General features: G+C 35.8%; 1 protein-coding gene across 1 annotated transcript; it reads right to left on the bottom strand.

Annotated features, from left to right (window-relative positions):
- Nucleotides 1-7851: 7851 nt before the first annotated feature.
- Nucleotides 7852-14197, bottom strand: LOC149812125 (DNA polymerase epsilon subunit B-like). The gene is made up of 7 exons (XM_089992985.1): nucleotides 14101-14197; nucleotides 11416-11592; nucleotides 11163-11337; nucleotides 10914-11073; nucleotides 8710-10792; nucleotides 8519-8629; nucleotides 7852-8420 (listed from the first exon to the last, which is right to left on the bottom strand). Exons 1-5 carry the CDS (start codon nucleotides 14195-14197, stop codon nucleotides 10583-10585), a joined length of 819 nt encoding a protein of 272 aa, XP_089849111.1. The 3' UTR covers nucleotides 7852-8420; nucleotides 8519-8629; nucleotides 8710-10582.
- Nucleotides 14198-20333: the final 6136 nt, after the last annotated feature.

Below are 20333 nucleotides of genomic sequence, written 5' to 3'. Positions count from 1 at the left end.
CGATAGACTGAACCATATAATGGTACTTGTATGTATTACGAGTGTTGCTATGAATACTTGTCTTATACAATTGCTTTGCTTAACTGGTGGATAGAGTTAGTTACTCTTCACCTATTATATCTGTGTGATTGCTATAGTTGCTTGTCTAGCACTATAATCCTTATTGCTCTTGTACGTAGCTGTTCGCCTTACTGGAGCCTTGCTTACTCTATAACATATTTGGTTAGATCTGCTAGTCTTGCTTGTTCCTGCTTGAGCTAGTATTTATCTTACTTATTGCAGCTTTTGTTATTTCTTGTCCTTTGCACCTTTACTAGTCTGTTGTGGGACTGACCCATTTCATGGGCAGGTGGTGAACAGGTTATACGGCTTACGATGGCACGATGACGCAATGCGTTCAAGGCAATGCCCTTTCCTGACGTTGCGCTCCTGAGGATACTTTTGATAAATGTGGTATAAAGTTACTTGAAAGCATCTCTTATAATTAGAACTCTTGATTTTTAAAACTGTATTACCAAAACTTGGTTCTTCATTTCATTTCAATAAAACATATATTTGAACTGCAAGTCGGTTTGTAAGGGGAAGTCTGCATTTATGTTGTAATGCGCCCAAGGTCTAGGGACTTGTTGTTTTGAACCTGATCTTTCGCTGAACTTCTGTTTTAAACTCTGATAAATGATTGATTTCAAAGCTTTCAACCTTTTCCATAAAAGGTTTCAAGTCCACGATTTTGGGGTGTTATAGTGAGACAGGTTTCACTGCGTGGATCAGGTGACTTCTACCCCTTTTCTCCCAATTATTTTTGTTCTCATATGCATTCACTCAATTTCATACAAGCATGGGAGAGTGCCACTGAGGACAGTGTCATTCAAGCATGGGGGAGGGAGTAGTTGCACACCCAAATCTTTTTTTTGTCTTTGTACTTGCACTTTTGATGACAACTCATAAAAAATAATCTTTTAAGGAATGACTTTGAACTTATATGACTGCTTTACATAATCTAATGTTTTTAGAGAATTTTTAAGCCCCCCCAAAAAAAATTCTGACATGGATCTAGAAAAATATGGTGGTTTATGTGGATTTCAAAGAAATGACGATAGATGCATGTTAGAGCTTATTTTGAATCACAAGTATGAATATGCATAATTTTATTTTATTTTTGAAAAACTAAGAAAATGAACACAATTGTGAAAATAAGAGTTTAAAAAGTGAAAAGTGCATACATTTAGTTGTTTGATATCTTCGTATTCCCCAGTAGCTGAGCTCAGACACAAGTTGAAGTGTTAGAGTTCCATGTCAAAAAGGATAATGAAGGAAGTCACTTCTTTATCTAAGTTAATATTTGTGGCCTATTTTGTTCGAGCAAGTAGAGCCTGAGGGGTGTTTACACTTGGTGCCCTAAAGTCATCTGGTTTTAGAGCCACTGGCCCAAAAGTCTGTTACATGGACTTTATAGATAGCCTAATAGATATTGACATTGCACATGACAGAGAAGTAGACTATACGTAAACTATGAAAATTGAAAGTCTAGTGACTCGAGTAATTAAGTTCGAGGGATACTTTGTATCTGGTGCCCTAAGGTCGTCTGGCCTGGGAGTCACTGACCCAAAGCTCGCTACATGGGTCACAAAACTGGAAATTTGATATAATGCTCAACAAAAGAAAAAAAGAAAAAGTGTGAAAAAATTGAAAATCAAGAAAAAGAAGAGCGTAAAAGAGAAAAGTTCATTGCTTAGAAGCTAATAATGAGAAAACCCATGCAAAAAATATATAAGTGAGGATTAACAAATAATAACATATACTTATTTGATTTTCTGAGAATAAGCATAAATGATTATGCTATTTAGAAAAGTGAAAGAGAATATTTTATTCTGTGGTGGCAGGTAAAAGATTAATCATGTTTTGATAATGTAATGACATGAAATATTTGTGAAAACAAACTCCTTGATTGCCTAATAATTTTTTAAGTTAATTATTCTATGCATACATGACAGATATGTTTGTGGGTAGCATCACTGCAAACCCTCACGAGACCTTACTCATTTACTGGGGTAACCTAGGGGTTGAAAGGGCTTGTTGCATATGCTAAATGCAATTGTGATTCCTACGAAAGTGAGTTAAGTGTTTGCTTTGAGTAGTTTAGTATTCTTTTACTTTTTGCTTCAGTTTGCTCAAGGACTAGCAAACAATAAGCATGGAGGTATTTTATCATGCATAATAATTGCATTATATTCATTTCATTTTATGCATGATCCAATAAAAATCCCTTTAAAACCCAATTTTATTGTTAGTTTTGAGAAACTGCAATAGAATCGAGATTATCAGAAAATTGCATATTCTGAAGTTTTTCCTGCATTTTTCATTAGTGTAGGATTTTCTTAAGTTTAATTAGATTAGGTTTTAATCAATTGAGCTTTAGTTAGTTTAGGAATGTGATTTAGCAAACACATTTTTCAAAGGCCGCTTCTTAGAAATTTCAGAAAAATACTCAAATTTCATTTGAACAAGTGTTTTAACCAAGCTTTCAACTATAAATAGGATCATTAGAGAGAGAGAGGAGGTGTCTTCCCCTTCTTGAAAATCATGCCCCCTCCCTTGCCTCTTGCCTCCATCTTCTCTTCTCCCTTTCTTCACTTTTTGATCTTGACTGATTTCATCTCTTAATCTATTTCTCCTTCTTCTTCTTCTTCTTAATCTTCATTTCATCAATCTTCTAAATATCACTACAAGAAAACTGTTAATTAGCGACGAAAATTTGCGACAGATTAGCTAGAGAAAACTTTCTTCATGAATCCGTCGCTACGTAGCGACGGATTATCGATGAAAGTTGTTTCATCGCTAATCCATCGCTAATTAGCGATGGATTAACGACAACAATTTTTTCGTCGCTAATTATCAATACAAGAAAATATTTTAGCGAGGGAATTTTTTCGTCGCTAATCCGTCACTAATTAGCGACGGAAAAATTCCCTCGCTAATTTTCGATTTAAACCGAGCGCGAAATTTTCCCTCTCTCCCCATTCAAAATTTAAATCAACCGCGCTCAATTTAAACCGACTTCGATGATGCAGAGTGATCGCTGTGCAAGTCAGTTCATGGTGGATGACGATGATGCAGAGTGATCGCTGGAGGACGGCGACGCCGGAGAGCACGTCGGTTCACGGAGGATGGTGACGTCGTAGAGCATGTCGATTCACGGAGGACGGCGACGCCGGTTCACGGAGGACGGCAACGCCGGTTCACGGAGGACGGCGACATCGGTTCACGGAGGATGACGACGCCGGTTCACGAAGGACGGCGACGCCGGTTCACGGAGGATGACGATGCTGGTTCACGGAGGACGGCGATGTCGGTTCTTGGAGGATGACGATGCCGGTTCACAGAGGACGGTGACACCGAAGAGCACTGGTTCACGGAGGACAGTTTATGGAGGACGACGACGCTGGTTCACGGAGGACGACGACGCCAGTTCACGGAGGACGGTGACGCCGGAGAGCACCAGTTCACGGAGGACGATACAAGTCCGGCGATGAGACAGAGCGATCGTTCTGTGCAATACCTGTCGGGCGCGGTATAAGTTCGGCTTATTGCTGCCGGAATACCGCCCGACAGGGATCAATTTTTTTTTTATTTTTTTTTAAAAATTTAGCGACAGATTATCGACGAATAATGTCTGTCGCTAAGTTATCGCAAATTAGCGACGACATTAAGAACAGATAAGTTTTTTCTCTAATTAGCGAGCAAAAATTCGCGATGGCCTCTATCCATCGCTAATCCGTCGCTAAACAATTTAGAGACGGATAAGCGATGGATATAGTCCATCGCTAATCCACGATTTTCTTGTAGTGTATGTTCTTCATCGGTCTTTCTTGCCTACATCATTGGGGAGGAGTTTGGTTTTCAATTGGGAAGCACCATAACCCCATCGTTGGAGCAAACCATACAGTTTGCTCTTCTCTACTCTTCCCTTCTCTTTTCTTTTTACATATATTGCATTGCATCTCATTGGTTCATGATTTTATTATTGTTTTATTTGCATCTTGCATATAGATATGCATAACATATCATTCTTCTATGTGAAAATAAAAAGAAAAAATAAAAAATAAAAAGAAACAAAAATATGTGTCATTTTTATAGATTAATCGATCTCTTGATTTTTTAATAGCGTTTTCTTGATTTAGGCAAATCGGTAGTTTAAAATAAGTTTCAGATTTCGTTTCTTGCTTTCTCTATCAGTTTTAGATCAGTTGTAGATTAGATTTAGTTTAATATAAGCTGCATCCCGTTTTTATGCAATTTTTGTTTTTAGATCACGTAAATAGTTTTTTTTTGTGATTAGCCGATTATTTTATTGTTTTTGTTTTTCTGAAATCTGATTTTTTTCATTAAGCAATGCTATTTATTTTTGTTTAAAGTTAGCATTAGATTAGTTGATTTAGTGTAAATTTCAGTTCTAGAATTTTTGAGTTTGGCATTTAGATTACAAATTAGTTTTTAATTGCTTAGATGATTAGCCGAGTTCTTGGTTTTTAATTGTTTAGAATAACCATACGTTAGTTTATGTTATTGTTAGCCAGAATAATAGCCAACTTCATGCTGGTAACTCCTTATGTTGTTGTTCGTTGTGAGTATTAGTTCTTGTTAAAATAGCGTAGTTTAATCCATTAGATCAATAGTCAAGTTTGTGTTATTTCTTTATTCCTCCATTCGGTCGCGTAGTGCAATTTTAATGTTCTTTAGTTTAGTTTAATGTTAACTGTTTTCTTTAGTAGTTAGTTAGAATGGTAGCATAGGTTATTATCTGTATTAGACCTGAAGTAGCACGTTGGTTATTGTTGATTGGTTTAATTGTTAGGTTTAATTAATTATCATGATTTAGTTAACATTGTTCCTTGTCTTGTTACTTATTGATTAGCTAGTTAATTTTATGCATTAGTTAGTTCTTGTTAAACTTTATTATTCTTTCATGTTAGATTAGTGATTAGTATTCATATCCAGCTGATCCCTTTCTTAGTTTTACTCAGTTTCTTGTTCTTTTCGTTACACTCTTAGATAGGATGTTACATGAATTAGTTTCTTGATTATTAGTTAGGTTGTTTTACTATTTTGTCATTTAGTGTTAGTTGTTATTAGTTATTTCATAATCAGTCTTGTTAATTGTTAGTTCATGTTATTAATTCATGTTTTTATGATTTTCATCATATTTTCTATTGATTTTCTGTTTCTGCTTCGTGTTTTGTTTGTGTTTTGCAAGGAAGCATTGAAACGTGCATAAGAGCCTTTTTTTGTGCCCTCAAAGTACCCTCTGAGGTCCCCTCAAGCCCTCAGAAGTGCCTTCAGGGAGCCCTTTAGTAAACCATACAAAAGTGTTCAACCTAAGTACCTAAAGGGTACACAAATGGAAGAGTAAAGGGAATCGAATCAAATCAATCAAGAAGGGACAAGAAGACTCGAAGCACTGAAGTCTTTTCTTTTCTTTTTAGATTAGGGTTTTATTTCTGATATTTATTCATTTAATTAGGTCTGTAATAAACCATTTATTATTTATTTTGTTTAAGCCCTCTGCATAGGGACGTACTCCCTTAGTTAGTTAATTATTGAATTAATTCTTTTTTTTTTTGCAATAGAGAATAGTTTAGCTTGTGTGTTTGAATACATGTATTTCTTGTTTCCTGAGTTCGACCTGAACTCCACCACTCATGTGAGCTGGTTTTTATTATTTGGTGTCGGGCTTTCACACTTGTTTTCATTAAAAATATTGTTTTAAAAATCATTTTCATAAAACTCACACCAAATTTTTGAAATAGATTAAGAGAAAAAATCGGTCAAGATAAAAAAACGAAGGGTGAAGAGAAGATGAAGGCAAGGGAGAGGGCATGATTTTCAAGAAGGTGAAGACACCTCCTCCCTCTCTAATGATCCTATTTATAGTTGAAAGCTTGGTTAAAGCACTTTTTCAAATGAAGTTCAAGTATTTTTCTGAAATTTCCAAGAAGTGTTCCTTTGAAAAACGTGTTTGCTAAATCACATTCCTAAACTAACTAAAGCTCAATTGATTAAAACCTAATCTAATTAAACTTAAGAAAATCCTACACTAATGAGAAACGCTAAAAACGCAGAAAAAACTTCAGAATATGCAATTTTTTTATAATCTCGATTACATTGCAGTTTCTCAAAACTAACGATAAAACTGGGTTTTTGAAGCGATTTTTTATTGGATCATGCATAACCAATATTTTAAATAAATCAGAAATTGGAAATTTATGGTTCATTGAATGTTAAGAAAACAATATTTTTCTTCTTGCGCATTCACCCAATCTGAAATCTCCATCATCTTGGCATGCTCTTCTTCATCTCATAGGATTGGTAAGCCAAACAGGTGGTTATGCCAGTGTCGTTAAAAAGGTTCAAAGGATTCTGAACCAAATTGATTTTCAAAAAGTTTTAGAGAATCAGTTCTGTTTTGGGCAAAATTGGTCAATTTATTTTTTTTAATTCAAAAATCTCTATAATTTTAAAAAATAAAAAAAACCCAATTCAACCTCGATTCAGATCGAATCGGGCTAGTTCGGGATTGAATTGGCTGATTTTTTTATAATGGGCATATTCAGGCATGAAGCAAATCAATTTGGGGCTGGTTCAATTCGAATCAGCCAATTTGATTCCATAACATTGGGTTATGTTATTAGAGAAGCAAATTGGCAAAGTGCTCTCAAACATGGTGGCTAATTCTTGCTTGACAATTAACGCTGTCAATGGTTGATATCCAGTCCCAGAGTGTATCTGAATCTAACCAAATAACAGACTGTTGGGTATGGAATCGGATTCAAGTACTTCTTGGGTCATGTATGAGACATCCCACACCAAACTATATTTATGGTTAGGTATGGGTCATGTATGAGAGATCCCATACATAACCATACCTGTATAACTGAACACTGGGCCAGGAAACTCGGGCAAGGTCGGTTGAGATGAGTTGAGATTTGTCTAAGTACTTGTAGAGTGCTATACCATTAATAACAATGGTTGCATAGTGAGAAGCTGCCTGTTTTTATGCAGAGGACCCTGGTTTGAGCCTCGCTGTGTTCTGTTTTCACTCATATGATACACAGGGATTGGATCTGGTACTTGAACTACATTGCAAAATCAGGTTATGGTATATGGCTCGACTTCTATATATAATATTCTTATCTGGACCAGAACTCGGTCAGATTTATAATAAAGTCCCATACCCAAACATTGTCAGGTTGGCTTTCTCTTTATTTTACCTCTGAAATCTAATTTCTGTTAAGTGGACACCAAACCCAAGATCCAACCTATTCCTAATCACACAATCAATGTAGTGAGAAGAAAGGCAAAGGGAGGACGGTGAAATGGTTCTGATTTAGGATATAAGTATTAGGGCCAAAGTGATGAGATCTTCGAGTGTTGACACAATGAAGCTGAATAAAGAGAAAAAACAGGTATACAATTATCCATAGGACCTAGTTTATGGAACTTCCAGGTATACAACTTCCATCAGGGTTGGCATGTTCTGAAGCTTGTAAAAAGATCATTCTACCTTTTAGTTTATGGAACAGAAATTGTGCTTTTACATAAGAAAAATTGACAAGACTATAGGAATTCAGCAAGGCCATACACCTATCATTTCTATTTTACAAGTCTGAACAAATTCTAACAAGCTAAATGCAAGATAAGCCACGAGCAGCTCAGCTTATTTCCCAGCCATACTGGTTGGAGTATCACAATCATGAAAGTCTTAGTCTTTATCTTGTGATCTCCTTTTCGATGCTTGGTGATTTTGTTCTACTTGTGACCCAATACATCAACAAGAGCATCAATAGCGATTAGTGAGAAACAAGTCGGAACCTTTGGATTTATTAGCTGATTATAGGTGAGATCATGCAAAGTGCAGCAGTCATGCAGTAGGGAACCCTGCCAAGGAGTTTGCTCATACCATGTTTATAGGCAAGCAAGTTGTAGAGGGAGTGTTTCCCATCACGAGTAGATTGAAATTCCATTTATAGCAACCTTCATTTTTTTATTAAAGAAGCCCGAACACCCTAAGTGAGTGGAATCCAATACATCTGCATAATGATAACCACCTTTTTCAAATGAACTGCAGCCAGTGGGTGCAATCAAACAGCATTCTTTCTTCTAATTAAATATTTACCACCCATAAGGCCTGCCTAGGACCCAATCTCATTGTAATCTTCAACGCCTTAGTGCATGATCAGGCAGTATACTGGAATTCCACATGGTCATAGCAGCTAATGATACACCTTGGATGATAGCACAACTTCCTGAGTGCAGGGTCGATAGGCAATGAATGTACTGTCATTAGAAAATGAGCCTGGGTTAAAGCAAGTACAACCCATATACTTGAACATCTTCTGGTCACTACAATCACCTAATACTATCTGCATCCGCAACAAAATAAGAAATTTAGAGGCTAGATAATCAGGTAAACAAGTGAAAGTGCGTTCAACTGTAATGCATAGGTCTATCTCAACATTACTGTATGTGGTGTAGGGTACAGTAGCAGGCAGTGGTCGTAGTTCCAAATTATTGGTTGTACAGCCAGCGGCAAAGGGCAGAGATGACTTTGATGAGTAATGGTAGCAACAAGCTACATTAAACACCGAACATGTCAGTTACAGGTTCTGTATAGAAAGGCAATATTGGTCTCATACAGAAAAAGGAAGTTACATGCTCAAAAGGGTCATATGTCTTGTCATTTGAAGGAGGAATTAGACAAGATCGACGCATCCGATACAGTAGATCGTGCCGAAAAAACACCATCTCTTGTGTGTAAAACTTTATCCTGTGCACAAAACTGATAGCATCAGCCTGGTAATAAAGAGAGAAAATACCCGATTAAAAACAATAAAGGCTAATTTGAAGAAAGCATCAGTGTCCCATCAAATGAATTAAAAACTAAAACTCGATCTTTCCAACGTTCACTCTCAATGTAATGGAAACATGCACCATCCTAGGACTAATAGATTTAGGTATATTCAACTTTATCAGAGTTCTAAGAGCTGGCCTTCAATTTACGTTTCCCAATGTGGGAACGTGTAGCTGACTTTCTAATTTATATGTTCAGTATGAATATATTACAACATTGCCCTCATCAATATAAAAGGAATACATGACTGATGAGGGCTAATAATGGAATATATACAAAACGATTACACAGCCCAACCCACATACCCCAATCATAAACATATTGGATCTGGATAGGTCCAAGTCTAAAAGGCATTGACATCCCTAATCACGTTTCAATAGCCTCCTCCCTCAAGTTGTACAAGGTTTTTATCATGAACAACTTGTTCTTTGGATACCAAAATCTCTCCAATGTTAGACCCTTCATACATAAATTTGCTATTTGATTTTTCATTCCCACGAACTTTGCTTTGAATTCTCCATCTTCAATTTTTTGCCTAATCAAATGTTAGTTGATCTCAATATGCTTTGTTCTACCATGCTTTACCAGATTTAGTGATATCCTAGCGGCACTTTGATTGTCACAAAATAATACCGAACTTGCTATTTTTTCTCCCAACTCAGTCAAAAGATATGTTATCCAAATCAATTTCGATGTGGCTGCTGCTATAGCCCTGTATTAGGCTTCAATACTTGACCTAGCAACAACCCGTTGCTTCTGACTGCTCTAGGATATGAAATTTCTGACAATATAAACACAATAGCCGAAAATAGACCTTCCTCTATCTAGATCTCCTACCCAATCTGGGTGCCATTAGCATTAGCATTAACATATCCTCTCCTTGTGATCTCCTCTTATATACCAATCCATCTTTTGTCATGCCCTTCAAGTACCTCAATAGTTTTTTTGTTGACTCCATGTGACATTCTTGGTTCATACATAAATTGAGATACTTGATTCACAATATATACTATCACGTGAGATACTGAAGTATACCCACTATACTTCTATATACAGTTGGATCACCATACAATTTCCCTTCTCTACCACTCAATTTTTGGTGTATTAAACTCGGTTTGGAAATCAACTTACTGTGTTGAGTTAGGATAAAACCACTATCTTGAGTTCTATCTACCTCTACCTCCAAGAAATACTTCAATTTCTCAAGATCTTTCATTTGAAACTTCATAGCAAGGACAACTTTGACTTTTTTAATATGTTATAAATTTCCTGTCACAATGATGTCATCAACATAAATTAGTAGTACCGTCATTCTTCCTTTCTTCCTATGAACAAAAAAAAATGATCAAGTGAAGATCGCTGAAAACCATGATTATGAAATTCTGAATAGAAACTTCTACACCAAGATTTCGAGTCTTGCTTCAAACCATGTAATGACCTCTTCAGTTTGTAAATATGTGATCTTAGGTCTTCAACACTATATCTGGCAGACTCTTTCACATACACGTTTTTCAAGCTACCATATAAAAACACATTTTTCACATTCACCTAATTTATAAGCCAACTATAGTCAATTGCAAGGAAAAAAATCAAACTTATAAAACACATCTTGACAATAAGGTTGAACGTTTCATCATAAGCAAAGCTATACTCTTGAGTGTGTAACCTTTTTTGCTAGTTCTTGTAGCTTTTTATTGAGTCATCGAGTTTATACTTTATATTATAAATCCACTTTGACTCAACCACATTCTTCTCTTCGGGTCTTGGCACTATCTCCCATATTTCACACTCATGAAGGGCTTTTATTTCATCATCTCTTGTTTTTGGCACGCCCATGATCCAGCGCCTCGCCGTGCATCCTGTAAGCGACATGATGAAAGTTATCTAGGCCAAACAACATTCAGATACCATCAGGCCAGCATTCCAAACTCAAATTTTGAATTACAAACAACCCACAGTTTACAAATCCAACACTCATCGAAAAGGAAGATGTTCAGAACCCAACCTCACAACTTGGTACTCCTGAGTCAGAGAGGTCGGTCTGAAACGCACGCTTCGAGAAGTGGCGATCACGCGAGAGCCTCTGATACAACAATTGAATCCTGTCCCTATACAAAGCAGCTTTTGAAGCCGCATCGCCATGTATCGGAAGATATCCAGTATGCCTACAGTTGCCATAAAGTATGATCAACACGTCCAAATACTAGGAAAGGAGGAGCAATATAAAAGGAAACAAAGGGGAGAATGTGCATACTGGTAGAACAACTTCTTGATCGGATCGTAGCAAAATTTGGGGACATTGAAGGCATCGATGATTCGCAATGCCGACAGCTTCCGTGAGCTCACGATCGAATCAACGCCAGCCTCTGCCTCCAACAGCAGAGCGATGAACTTACGAATCGTGTCCTTGTTCAGAACTGGCGATTTAACTGCCGGAAAAAGAGAACCTTCGAAGCTAAAAAAAAGCGGGAGAGAGAGAGAGAGATAGAGAGGGAGAGGGAAATTACGGGATTCCTTGACGACCTCATCCAGGAGGAGGTCAAGGCCTTCGCCTTCGTCATCGTCATCGTCGTGGCGATTGACGAATGTGAGGACCTCGTTGATGGCGTCCACGGTTAGGGTTAGGACCTTCATCTTGAACCTCCGCTGGATCGCCTTCAGGACCGCCCGACTCATTTGCAGCCCTAGTTCCAAAATACCACAGTTAAATTAACTATGGTTTAAACTAGGTTAGTGAGAGAATAAGACAAAAATGTCCCTATGGCCAATGAAAAATTTTACCCAACCACTTCTCACATTTCCCCCAAATGCAAAGGAGATGCAGACCCTTTGAAATTAACCACCTTAATCAAAGAGGTTAAATGTAAATTTTAAACAGATAGGCGTGGATTTGTAACTATGCTAAAATGTAGACGCCTTTTTATAAAATTTATAATAAAAAGGAGAGCGGGGGACGTTGGGGGAGGAAAGACCAAATGCCGAGTCGGATCTCAGAATCCCCTCGACCTGACCGTACCCCCGATTTTCACGAGCCCTCCACTCGCAATGAATCGAACTCGGGATTCCATTGTAGCTGGAATTTCTTAGGGCACGTTTGATGGCCCCGGATTTTTTTTATTCAAGGCAAAACCTTTCAGTTTTCGGTGGGACCCACATGCGCGATCGAATGTACGGTTTTAATCTCGATTTTGTTGGTTTTGGAGAGTGAACAATACCATGAAAAAGTGGGATAAAAGGTCACAGACAGAACCAAGCGACTTTTTTCTAGTGATGGCAGTGGACCGGGGTTGGGGTCCGGGTCCGGGTCCGGGTCCGGGTCCAGGTTGGGGTCAAGGTCTCAACCCCCACCCCCATCTCAAAATCCTGCCTTTCATCCCTGCACGGGTTTTGATTTTAACCTCCATTCCCGCCTTCATCCCTGTTTCATGTCCTCCATCCCTAGTCCAAACTAGGGGTGGCAATCGGGTCGGGTTGGCAGGTTGGCGTGTCAGCATACCTCAACCCGAACCCGACCGGTTTATTAAACGGGTCGGCTGTGGCAAACACGAACCCGACCCGTTTAATAAACGGGTAACCCGACACGACCCGCCAACCCATTTAATAAATGGGTTGGGTCGGGTAAACGGGTTTTCAGGTTCGCGGGTCGGGTTGGCGGGTTGACGGATCGGGTTGGCAGGTAGGCAGGTTGGCGGGTCGGGTTGACGGGTTGACGTGTCGGGTTGGCGGGTTGACCCACCCGCCTAACCCGTTTATTAAACGGGTCAGCTGGGTTGGCGGGTTGGCATACCCCCAACCCGAACCCGACCTGTTTAATAAACGGGTTACGCGGGTCGACCCGTTTATTAAACGGGTTGGCTTAAGCCCAACCCGAACCCACGTAAGAGGCGGGTTGGCGGGTCGGGTTGGTGGGTCGTGTCAGAAATTGCCACCCCTAGTCCAAACGGGGTAAGGCACGACGGAGCCTGTTTTCCCTTGGTTCACTGCTATCCTTAAAGAATGATCGGGGATGGGGCAAGGCGAGAATTGGAGACAGGGACGGGGCAAGGTGGAGAAAAGCCTAAGTCCATCATGGCTCATGTTCTCCATCCTGGGTCCAAACGGGGTGAGGCAGGATGGGGCAACACACAAATATGCATGGGCCTAGATGATGCTTATTTTCTAAAAAAAAAGAAAGTTCAGACTGAAAAACACCTTTGGACCCAATCAGAGTTGCAGCCCCATCGAAATCCAACGATGAATTGTTGTTGATGAATCACCAAAAAAAAGTGGCTGAAAATAGTTACAGGAAGTCACAAAGAAACCCCAAAAAATATGAAAATAAGATGATCGCTTTTTATACCACAACAAACTACACACAAGAAAATCACATTTTATAGGCACTTTTGAGGGTTCGGTCATGGTGAGGATTTAGCAAATTGTAAGGTTTTTAAGGAAACACATCATTATTATACTACAATATAGTTATTTTTCATTTCCAAAATCACCTAATTTTACAAGGACAACATGATCATTTTTCCTATGATAAAAGGGTATGTGTTTGGGGATGATCGAAATCGGTCTAAATTCATGCCCAGCTATCAACCATCTTTTCCCTTCCCATCACTATATGGATTGTGGAATGGTAGTTGGCATGTCCAACCAGTGGCCCCAACAGCAATAATGTAAGGGAAAAAATATTGAAGAGAAAATGAGCCAAATATCATATGTCCCTATCGGCATGAAATGGACGTGGGGAAGTGGCTGGTTTTCATCATGACTTTGCATTATTGCATTAACTTGAGATGCAACGAGGGGTCGTCTCATCCAGGAAAATTGGGTGATAAATCTTTGTTTTCTGGAAATTTCAAAGAAAATATTGGCCTATATGATGTTTAAAATATAGGATATTAGATAAATTACAAAATTGAAAAAGACAAATATGTGGTTTTTTAAATGACAAAGAATCCTCACCCGAGCAAGGAAAACCCTTTCTTATTATATTTGCCAAAATTAAGATTGGATCCTTTCCTAAACTAGTGTGGTTTGAATTGCCTATGGCAACTCTTATCAATATCTTGGGCTACAAACGGATCACTCTTCTTATCCCTTTTTAAATGGTCTTGTTCAATTGCTATTTGGGGTTGAAGCTTAGCCATGTTCAAGTTTTTGGCCTTAAGTCTAAGGGTAGTTTAGGATTGTTGATATTTACATACGATCACGATCAAGAATGACATTTCCTGCAATGGCCAAATCCTTAGCCATCACCAACATCTTATTCATATGGTCCATGACATTGCCACTTCCCTTCATCTTGCAAGAAGCTATATTATTCTAGGAGTTGGATATAGATTTCTGACATTGTGTCATTTTTTTACAATAACACCAAACATACCCTTTAGAGTAAGGTAATCATCAAAGACCCTAATGAGGTCATCCTCCATATAGGCTACCATGATGGTCCAACCAAGTAAATTATCTCTCTTAAATTTTTGGTAGTGAATTTTATCCTTTTTGATTGCTTTGCCATTAGGTTCAAACATTTATTTATCGAACATATATTCTATGCCTTCTAATGTCAGGGCTAGTGAGATTCTACTTTTCCACACAGGAAAGTTACTTCCATTTAGTTTAGCAATCTTTACATGTTTAGAGGTACAATATTTGCTTATAATTTTTCTTAATTTTATAAAAATTTGGCAAATAATGATAAGTAGAAGTCCAATATTCAAAATCAAAGTAAATAGTAACATGATAAAATTAGTCTTGACTACCCAAGAATTTTATAGGAATTACTTTTTAGAGCATTTGATTCCGATGTATGGATAGGTTTTTATAAGATTTCAAGAATCAATGACCTATAATTTTCATAAATTTTTGAAGCTCCAAATACCATTTTCTATCCAAAATACATGATCCAAGTGTCGATTTCTAAAACCAAAGGGGTTTGGCGTAATAAGACAGGGCCTAGGCCGCTATGCAGGCGGTCTTGGTTCAAATTCTATGGGCATCACCCCTTGCGCAAGCTGAAGCATGGCGACTCCCTAGGGGCAAGGGGTAAGCCCACAAAGTTTTTTGATGCTAAGACAATTATCTTAAGTATGGCAGGCCAGCACGACTAGGTCTTTGATTCTGAGAGTGGCTTCTCTATGCAAATATATAAAAAAAATATACAGATTTCTTGTAAATCAATCATGCTAAACACATCTATGGGGTTAGAATTTTGAAATACACTAGAAATGCAATAACATGTTTCATTTAGTAACGTGCCCATTTTGTAGCTTTACATTTCCCTACACACACACACACACACACACACATATATATATATATATATATATATATATATATATATATATATATATATATGGATTAATATTTGGTGCTATTGAAAGCACCAAATTATATAGAATATTGAGCTGAAAATCACAGGTTTTAGATTTTTGTAAATTAAATCTTAAGGATGTTATAGGCAATGTTTGATTAGTGAGAATGAGTTTTGAATCATATGATTATGACACATAAGCAAGCTTTTTAAGGGCTTCAAAAATTAACAATCCACAATGCACTGCAATTGCATGTCCCAAAAACCATATTTTTGGCTCGGAATAATATGATGTAAGGTTTGATCCCTAACAAACAAGCTTTCTTGAACACATTTATGTTGTCAGATTGAGTTAATAAAGCCTGGACCTATGATTTTCAGCTCAATAGTTTCATATAATTTCGTGTCTTCAATAGCACCAAAGTACACACACATACACACATATATATAGGGTAACTAAAATATGTTTACCAACTAAATATGTTTACTGGTATGAATCAAAGATTCTCATAGGATTTCTTACCTTTTTAGAAAATTTCACTATATGAATGTGATCTAGACACTGGTTTTACATAAATAGACTCTTGGTCCATTTAATTATTATGTATAAAAAGGATCTTTTAAGGGTTAAAAATCTATGACTTAAAATTTTCATAAATATTCAAGCATAAAAAATCACATTTCTTGATCGGATTATGATAATCCAATAGTCAATTCCTAGAAAATGGACCACGCCAAATGCGTTTGCAGGGTTAGATTTGCAAAAGAAACCTATGAAAATCTTGATTCATATCAGCAAATATATTTGGTTGGTAAACATATTCTAGTTTCCCTATATATATATCAATGAAAGATTTCTGGATCGCATTTGCAAATATTTGATAGCATTTTCAAACACCAATATATTTCCAAAAGTCGATCTTCAATTTAATGTCTACTTGTAAAATAATATGATCTTTTGTGATATATAACATCATATTAACACATATTAGACACCCACCCAGGCGTAACAAGAGGAATGATGATTGTTCTAAGGAGCGTGACATAGTATGTGTTATATTGGAATGTTTGTTTGTTGACCAAGATATCACTGGATGGTGGGTGAATTCTGGGGATACTCATCGCATTGCAAGAAGCAAAAACAAAGTAGTGGACTTGAAGGAATATTGACTAGAAGAACATTGAGTATATATGAGAAATAATACATATTGTGATGTCATGGGAATTAGGTTGTATATATTGAATGTATTAAGAATCAGTGTTCTTTTGACAGATGAATTGTATGTGTCATCCATGAGATGCAATCTGGTGTCAATTCCTACCCTAGTTAAGAAGGGTCGTGAAGTCAGATTTGTTTATGATAAGATCATTATGGGTAAGCATCGTTGAGTTATATTTGAAGGCATATTCGACCAAGATCATGGTTTGTTTAAGTTGAGTATTTCTAAAATGAATAAAGTATTCACTTATTCTGCTTACTTGGATAGTGCATTGATTATAAATGTGAATGTTTGGTATCAAAGATTAGAACATGTTAGTTTGAGAAACATGAAGAAAAATGATCAAATTGGGATTATTGTCAAATTTTGATGAAAATTTATTTAGAAAATGCAAGTCTTGTATATGTGGTAAAATGGCAAAAAAACCTTTCCCAAAAGAAGCAATTACAACATCTGAATTATTAGAAATAATCCATATAAATGTGTGTGGACCTTTTAGGACCCAAATCCATAGAGCCATGCTTTACTATATTTTGTTGATGATTTTTATAGATATGAATACATTTACTTCATATCCCATAAGTCTAAGGCACTTAAAAAATTCAAGGAATATCATCGAGAAACTGAAAACCAACTTAAGCGCAGAATAAAAATATTAAAATTTGATAGAGGTAAAAAATATACCTTAAGTGAATCTTATGATTATTGTTGAGAACATGGAATTGATCTATAAACTACAATGCTTAAAACACTACAACAAAATGATGTAGTAGAGAGATACTATAGGACCCTCATATGCAAATTTACCAAAACTGTTATGTAAAGAAGCTCTTTGCACATCTATGTATGTTCTAAATTGAGTTCCCTACAAGGTAGTTCCAGCAACAAAAAAGATGTTTGTGGCATGAAAACCAAGGTATAAGTCTGCTCTTTTCTACCCTGACACTCGTCAGGTAGCCTTTGAGGTGCGCCTTCCTCCCTCTTTCTAGTTTTGGTCTTTATTCCCTATTTTTTTTAAAGAACCCGAGTCTTGGCCCCTTTTCTTTTTCGTTTTGTTTTTGGTTTTTGATATTATGTGTTATTTATTGTCTAGGATATGTTTTTAATGTCTGGTCATTGTTTTTGGTGTTTCGATTGAGTTTTGAGTCATCTGGGTTGAAGAACTTAACCGAAAAGGCCCGTTGTGTGAGTTCTGATTTGTAAAAAACTGTTTGTATGAATCCATAACGTAGTTTATTTTTATATTTGCTTTGGTTTGATTAAGTTTAGAGTAGTTTTAGATTAGATCTGAGTTTCTTTACTTTTAGATTTAGGTTTTTCAAAAATAAAAATTAGGCAAAACGTAGTTTTATCGATTTTCTTGATTTTTCATGCATATTTTTCTGTTTTAGTAAAATCGTTAAGTATAAATTAGATTGTTTTTATATTTTACATGATTTTTAGTTAAAATTAGGTTAGATTTAATTTAGATTAGGTTTTCAATTTTTGGTAGTTGTTAGATTTAAATTTTAAAAAAATTCTAAATTAGCTGATTAAAGGTTTTTATAATCTTTTTAATTATTTTGATTATTTAGTAATTAGATCTGATTAGTTCTTGTTTATTTTCAGTATTAGATTAGTTTATTCAATGTTTAATTCATGTTCTTGCTTTTTTGCTAATTGTTTAAACTAGTTTTATTCAATTATTAGATTAAATTAGATAAATAAATAAATAAATAGTTAGTTGTTTTATTTTTTTTAATTAAGCCGCATAGATTAATTTATTCGTATGTTCTTTCTCAGTAGTTAGTTGATAATATTTAATTCCAAAATTTATTAGTTAGATTAAAATTTAGTTGTTAATTTATTAATCATCATTTTTAATTAGATGTGTAAATTTTAACCGATTTAGTTGATAATAGTTCTTCCTTTTAAATTGTAGTTTTAAAATTTCTCATTAATCTTTGTTTTCTTTTACATTAATCAGCTTAATGTTATTCTTAATTTAACATCATTAGTTTAGTTTAATTAGGGTAATTAGTTCATATCAAATTACTTTAGCCGATTTCCCTCTTTTATTTTAATTATCGCTTTTCTTAGAATAGTTGATATTATTTCCGTTTAGTCATGCTTTGTTGTAGATGATTTTTGTGTAATTTTGTTAGTTAGTTTTAATTGATTTACCTTATTTTTAGTATAGTTTTGTTTTCCTTCTTGCCTTTAGAAGTAGATTAGTTAAATACATTAATAGCCGATTTTTATTAGTTCTATGTGCATTGATAATTAGTTAGTTTAAATAATTTAATTCAGTTCATTTTTATTTCCAGATTTAGATTAGTTAGTTTAGACCTATTTTAATTCGTTAGTTCAGTTTAGCTTTTAATTGTAATCTTGAACATTGTATAGAATAGTTAGGTTTAACATTAGACGATTCATGTTCCTTGTTTTAATTCATTGATTAAGATAGTTAGTTTATATATTACAATTAGTTTTTAGTTTGTTTCAGATTTGCTATTAGTTAATTTGTTAAATCCATACAGCATGTTAGACAAATTAATTGTTAGTTTAGATACTTTTATTAATTGTTTGCTAGTTAGCTTTGTTCTTTAGTTAGTTATTAATTAGTTTAAATCTTTAGTTTCTTGATTTTCGGTTATCATGTATTTTCTTGTTTGTTAGTTAATTAGTTATTAATTATCCCTTTTAATTTAGTTCCCTTTCGTAGTCCCTATATTTTCTTTATTCGATATTTCTTTGCTTATTGTTTATAATAGGGTAGGTTTCCTTTTTATTTTTTTATATTACAGGTCCCTATACCGTGCCAGAATAAGGAGGAGGGTGGGCTGAGGTGGATACAAAAGAAGAAGAGGATTATCAAGCTCCTTGGATTTTGCTAGAGGGTCTGAGCATAGTTTAGATTTTTTATTATTTCTGTCCCATTTGTTTTTCAGCTAGCTTGTAATTAAGAATAGTGTAATTTTCTTTTCCAGATATTAATAAAGTGAATTAAGTGAATTGTTTTGCCTAAGTTCCGTTCCCTGAGGAGACAATCCGACTTGCTACTCTGCAACGAGTGCAAGAGCTGGTTTTAAAATTATTATTTGGTATGCAGTTTTTGGTTTAAAAAAATTGCTTTCAAAATCATCACCAGCCACTACGAGGATGAGGGTCAATAGCTGCAACGCTTTAACGATGATAATAAATGCTTCCACTATTGATAAACTATGGCACACATGTCGTTGTTATAAACATACTTATAACAAAGACACAATTGTTATCGTTAAAGATATATCTTTAACGATGACATTATTTAGCCATTAAATATTGTCATTAAAACCACTTTAACGATAATATTTAACAGTCAATAATGTCATTGTTAAATATCAATAACAATGATATATAAATATTGTCGTTATAAGATTTCACTCTATAATAGTGACATATATGTCACCATTATTGAGTCTATAATTAAGATTTGACGGGCCCTTAAAAAAAAATTTGCTCTCTCTCTCTCTCTCTCTCTCTCTCTCTCTCTCTCTCTCTCTCTCTCTCTCTCTAGCCTCCCTCCTCCCTGCTCGGGTGACGCCACCAGACTCCGGCCTTCCTCCTCCTTGCTCGCTGTCAGACCCCAGCATCCCTCTTGAAGGTCTCCCTCCTCCACCTTCTCTTCTCTTTTTTCTTCTTTTTCTCCCCTCGTTGCCACAAGTGTCAAACCTAGCTTCGGTTGGGTTCAACAGAGCCTAACCTAGCATCGAGCCTATCCCGGGTTGGTTTGTGCTTTTTTTAGGGTTTGGGTTTTTTGTAAATTTTTTAATTAGCAACTGTTTATTTTTTTCTTTTTTAAATAAAATGAATGTTTATTTCTGTGTTTTTTTCAATAAATAGTAAACATGATTCTACATACTTGATTTTAGTTAGAAACTTA

This window comes from Nuphar pumila, chromosome 17, assembly GCF_984573655.1.
Source record: "Nuphar pumila chromosome 17, dmNupPumi1.hap1.1, whole genome shotgun sequence".
NCBI lineage: Eukaryota > Viridiplantae > Streptophyta > Magnoliopsida > Nymphaeales > Nymphaeaceae > Nuphar > Nuphar pumila.
The sequence above is the reverse complement of the archived record's forward strand: the minus strand, read 5'-3'. Positions and strand labels throughout refer to the sequence as shown.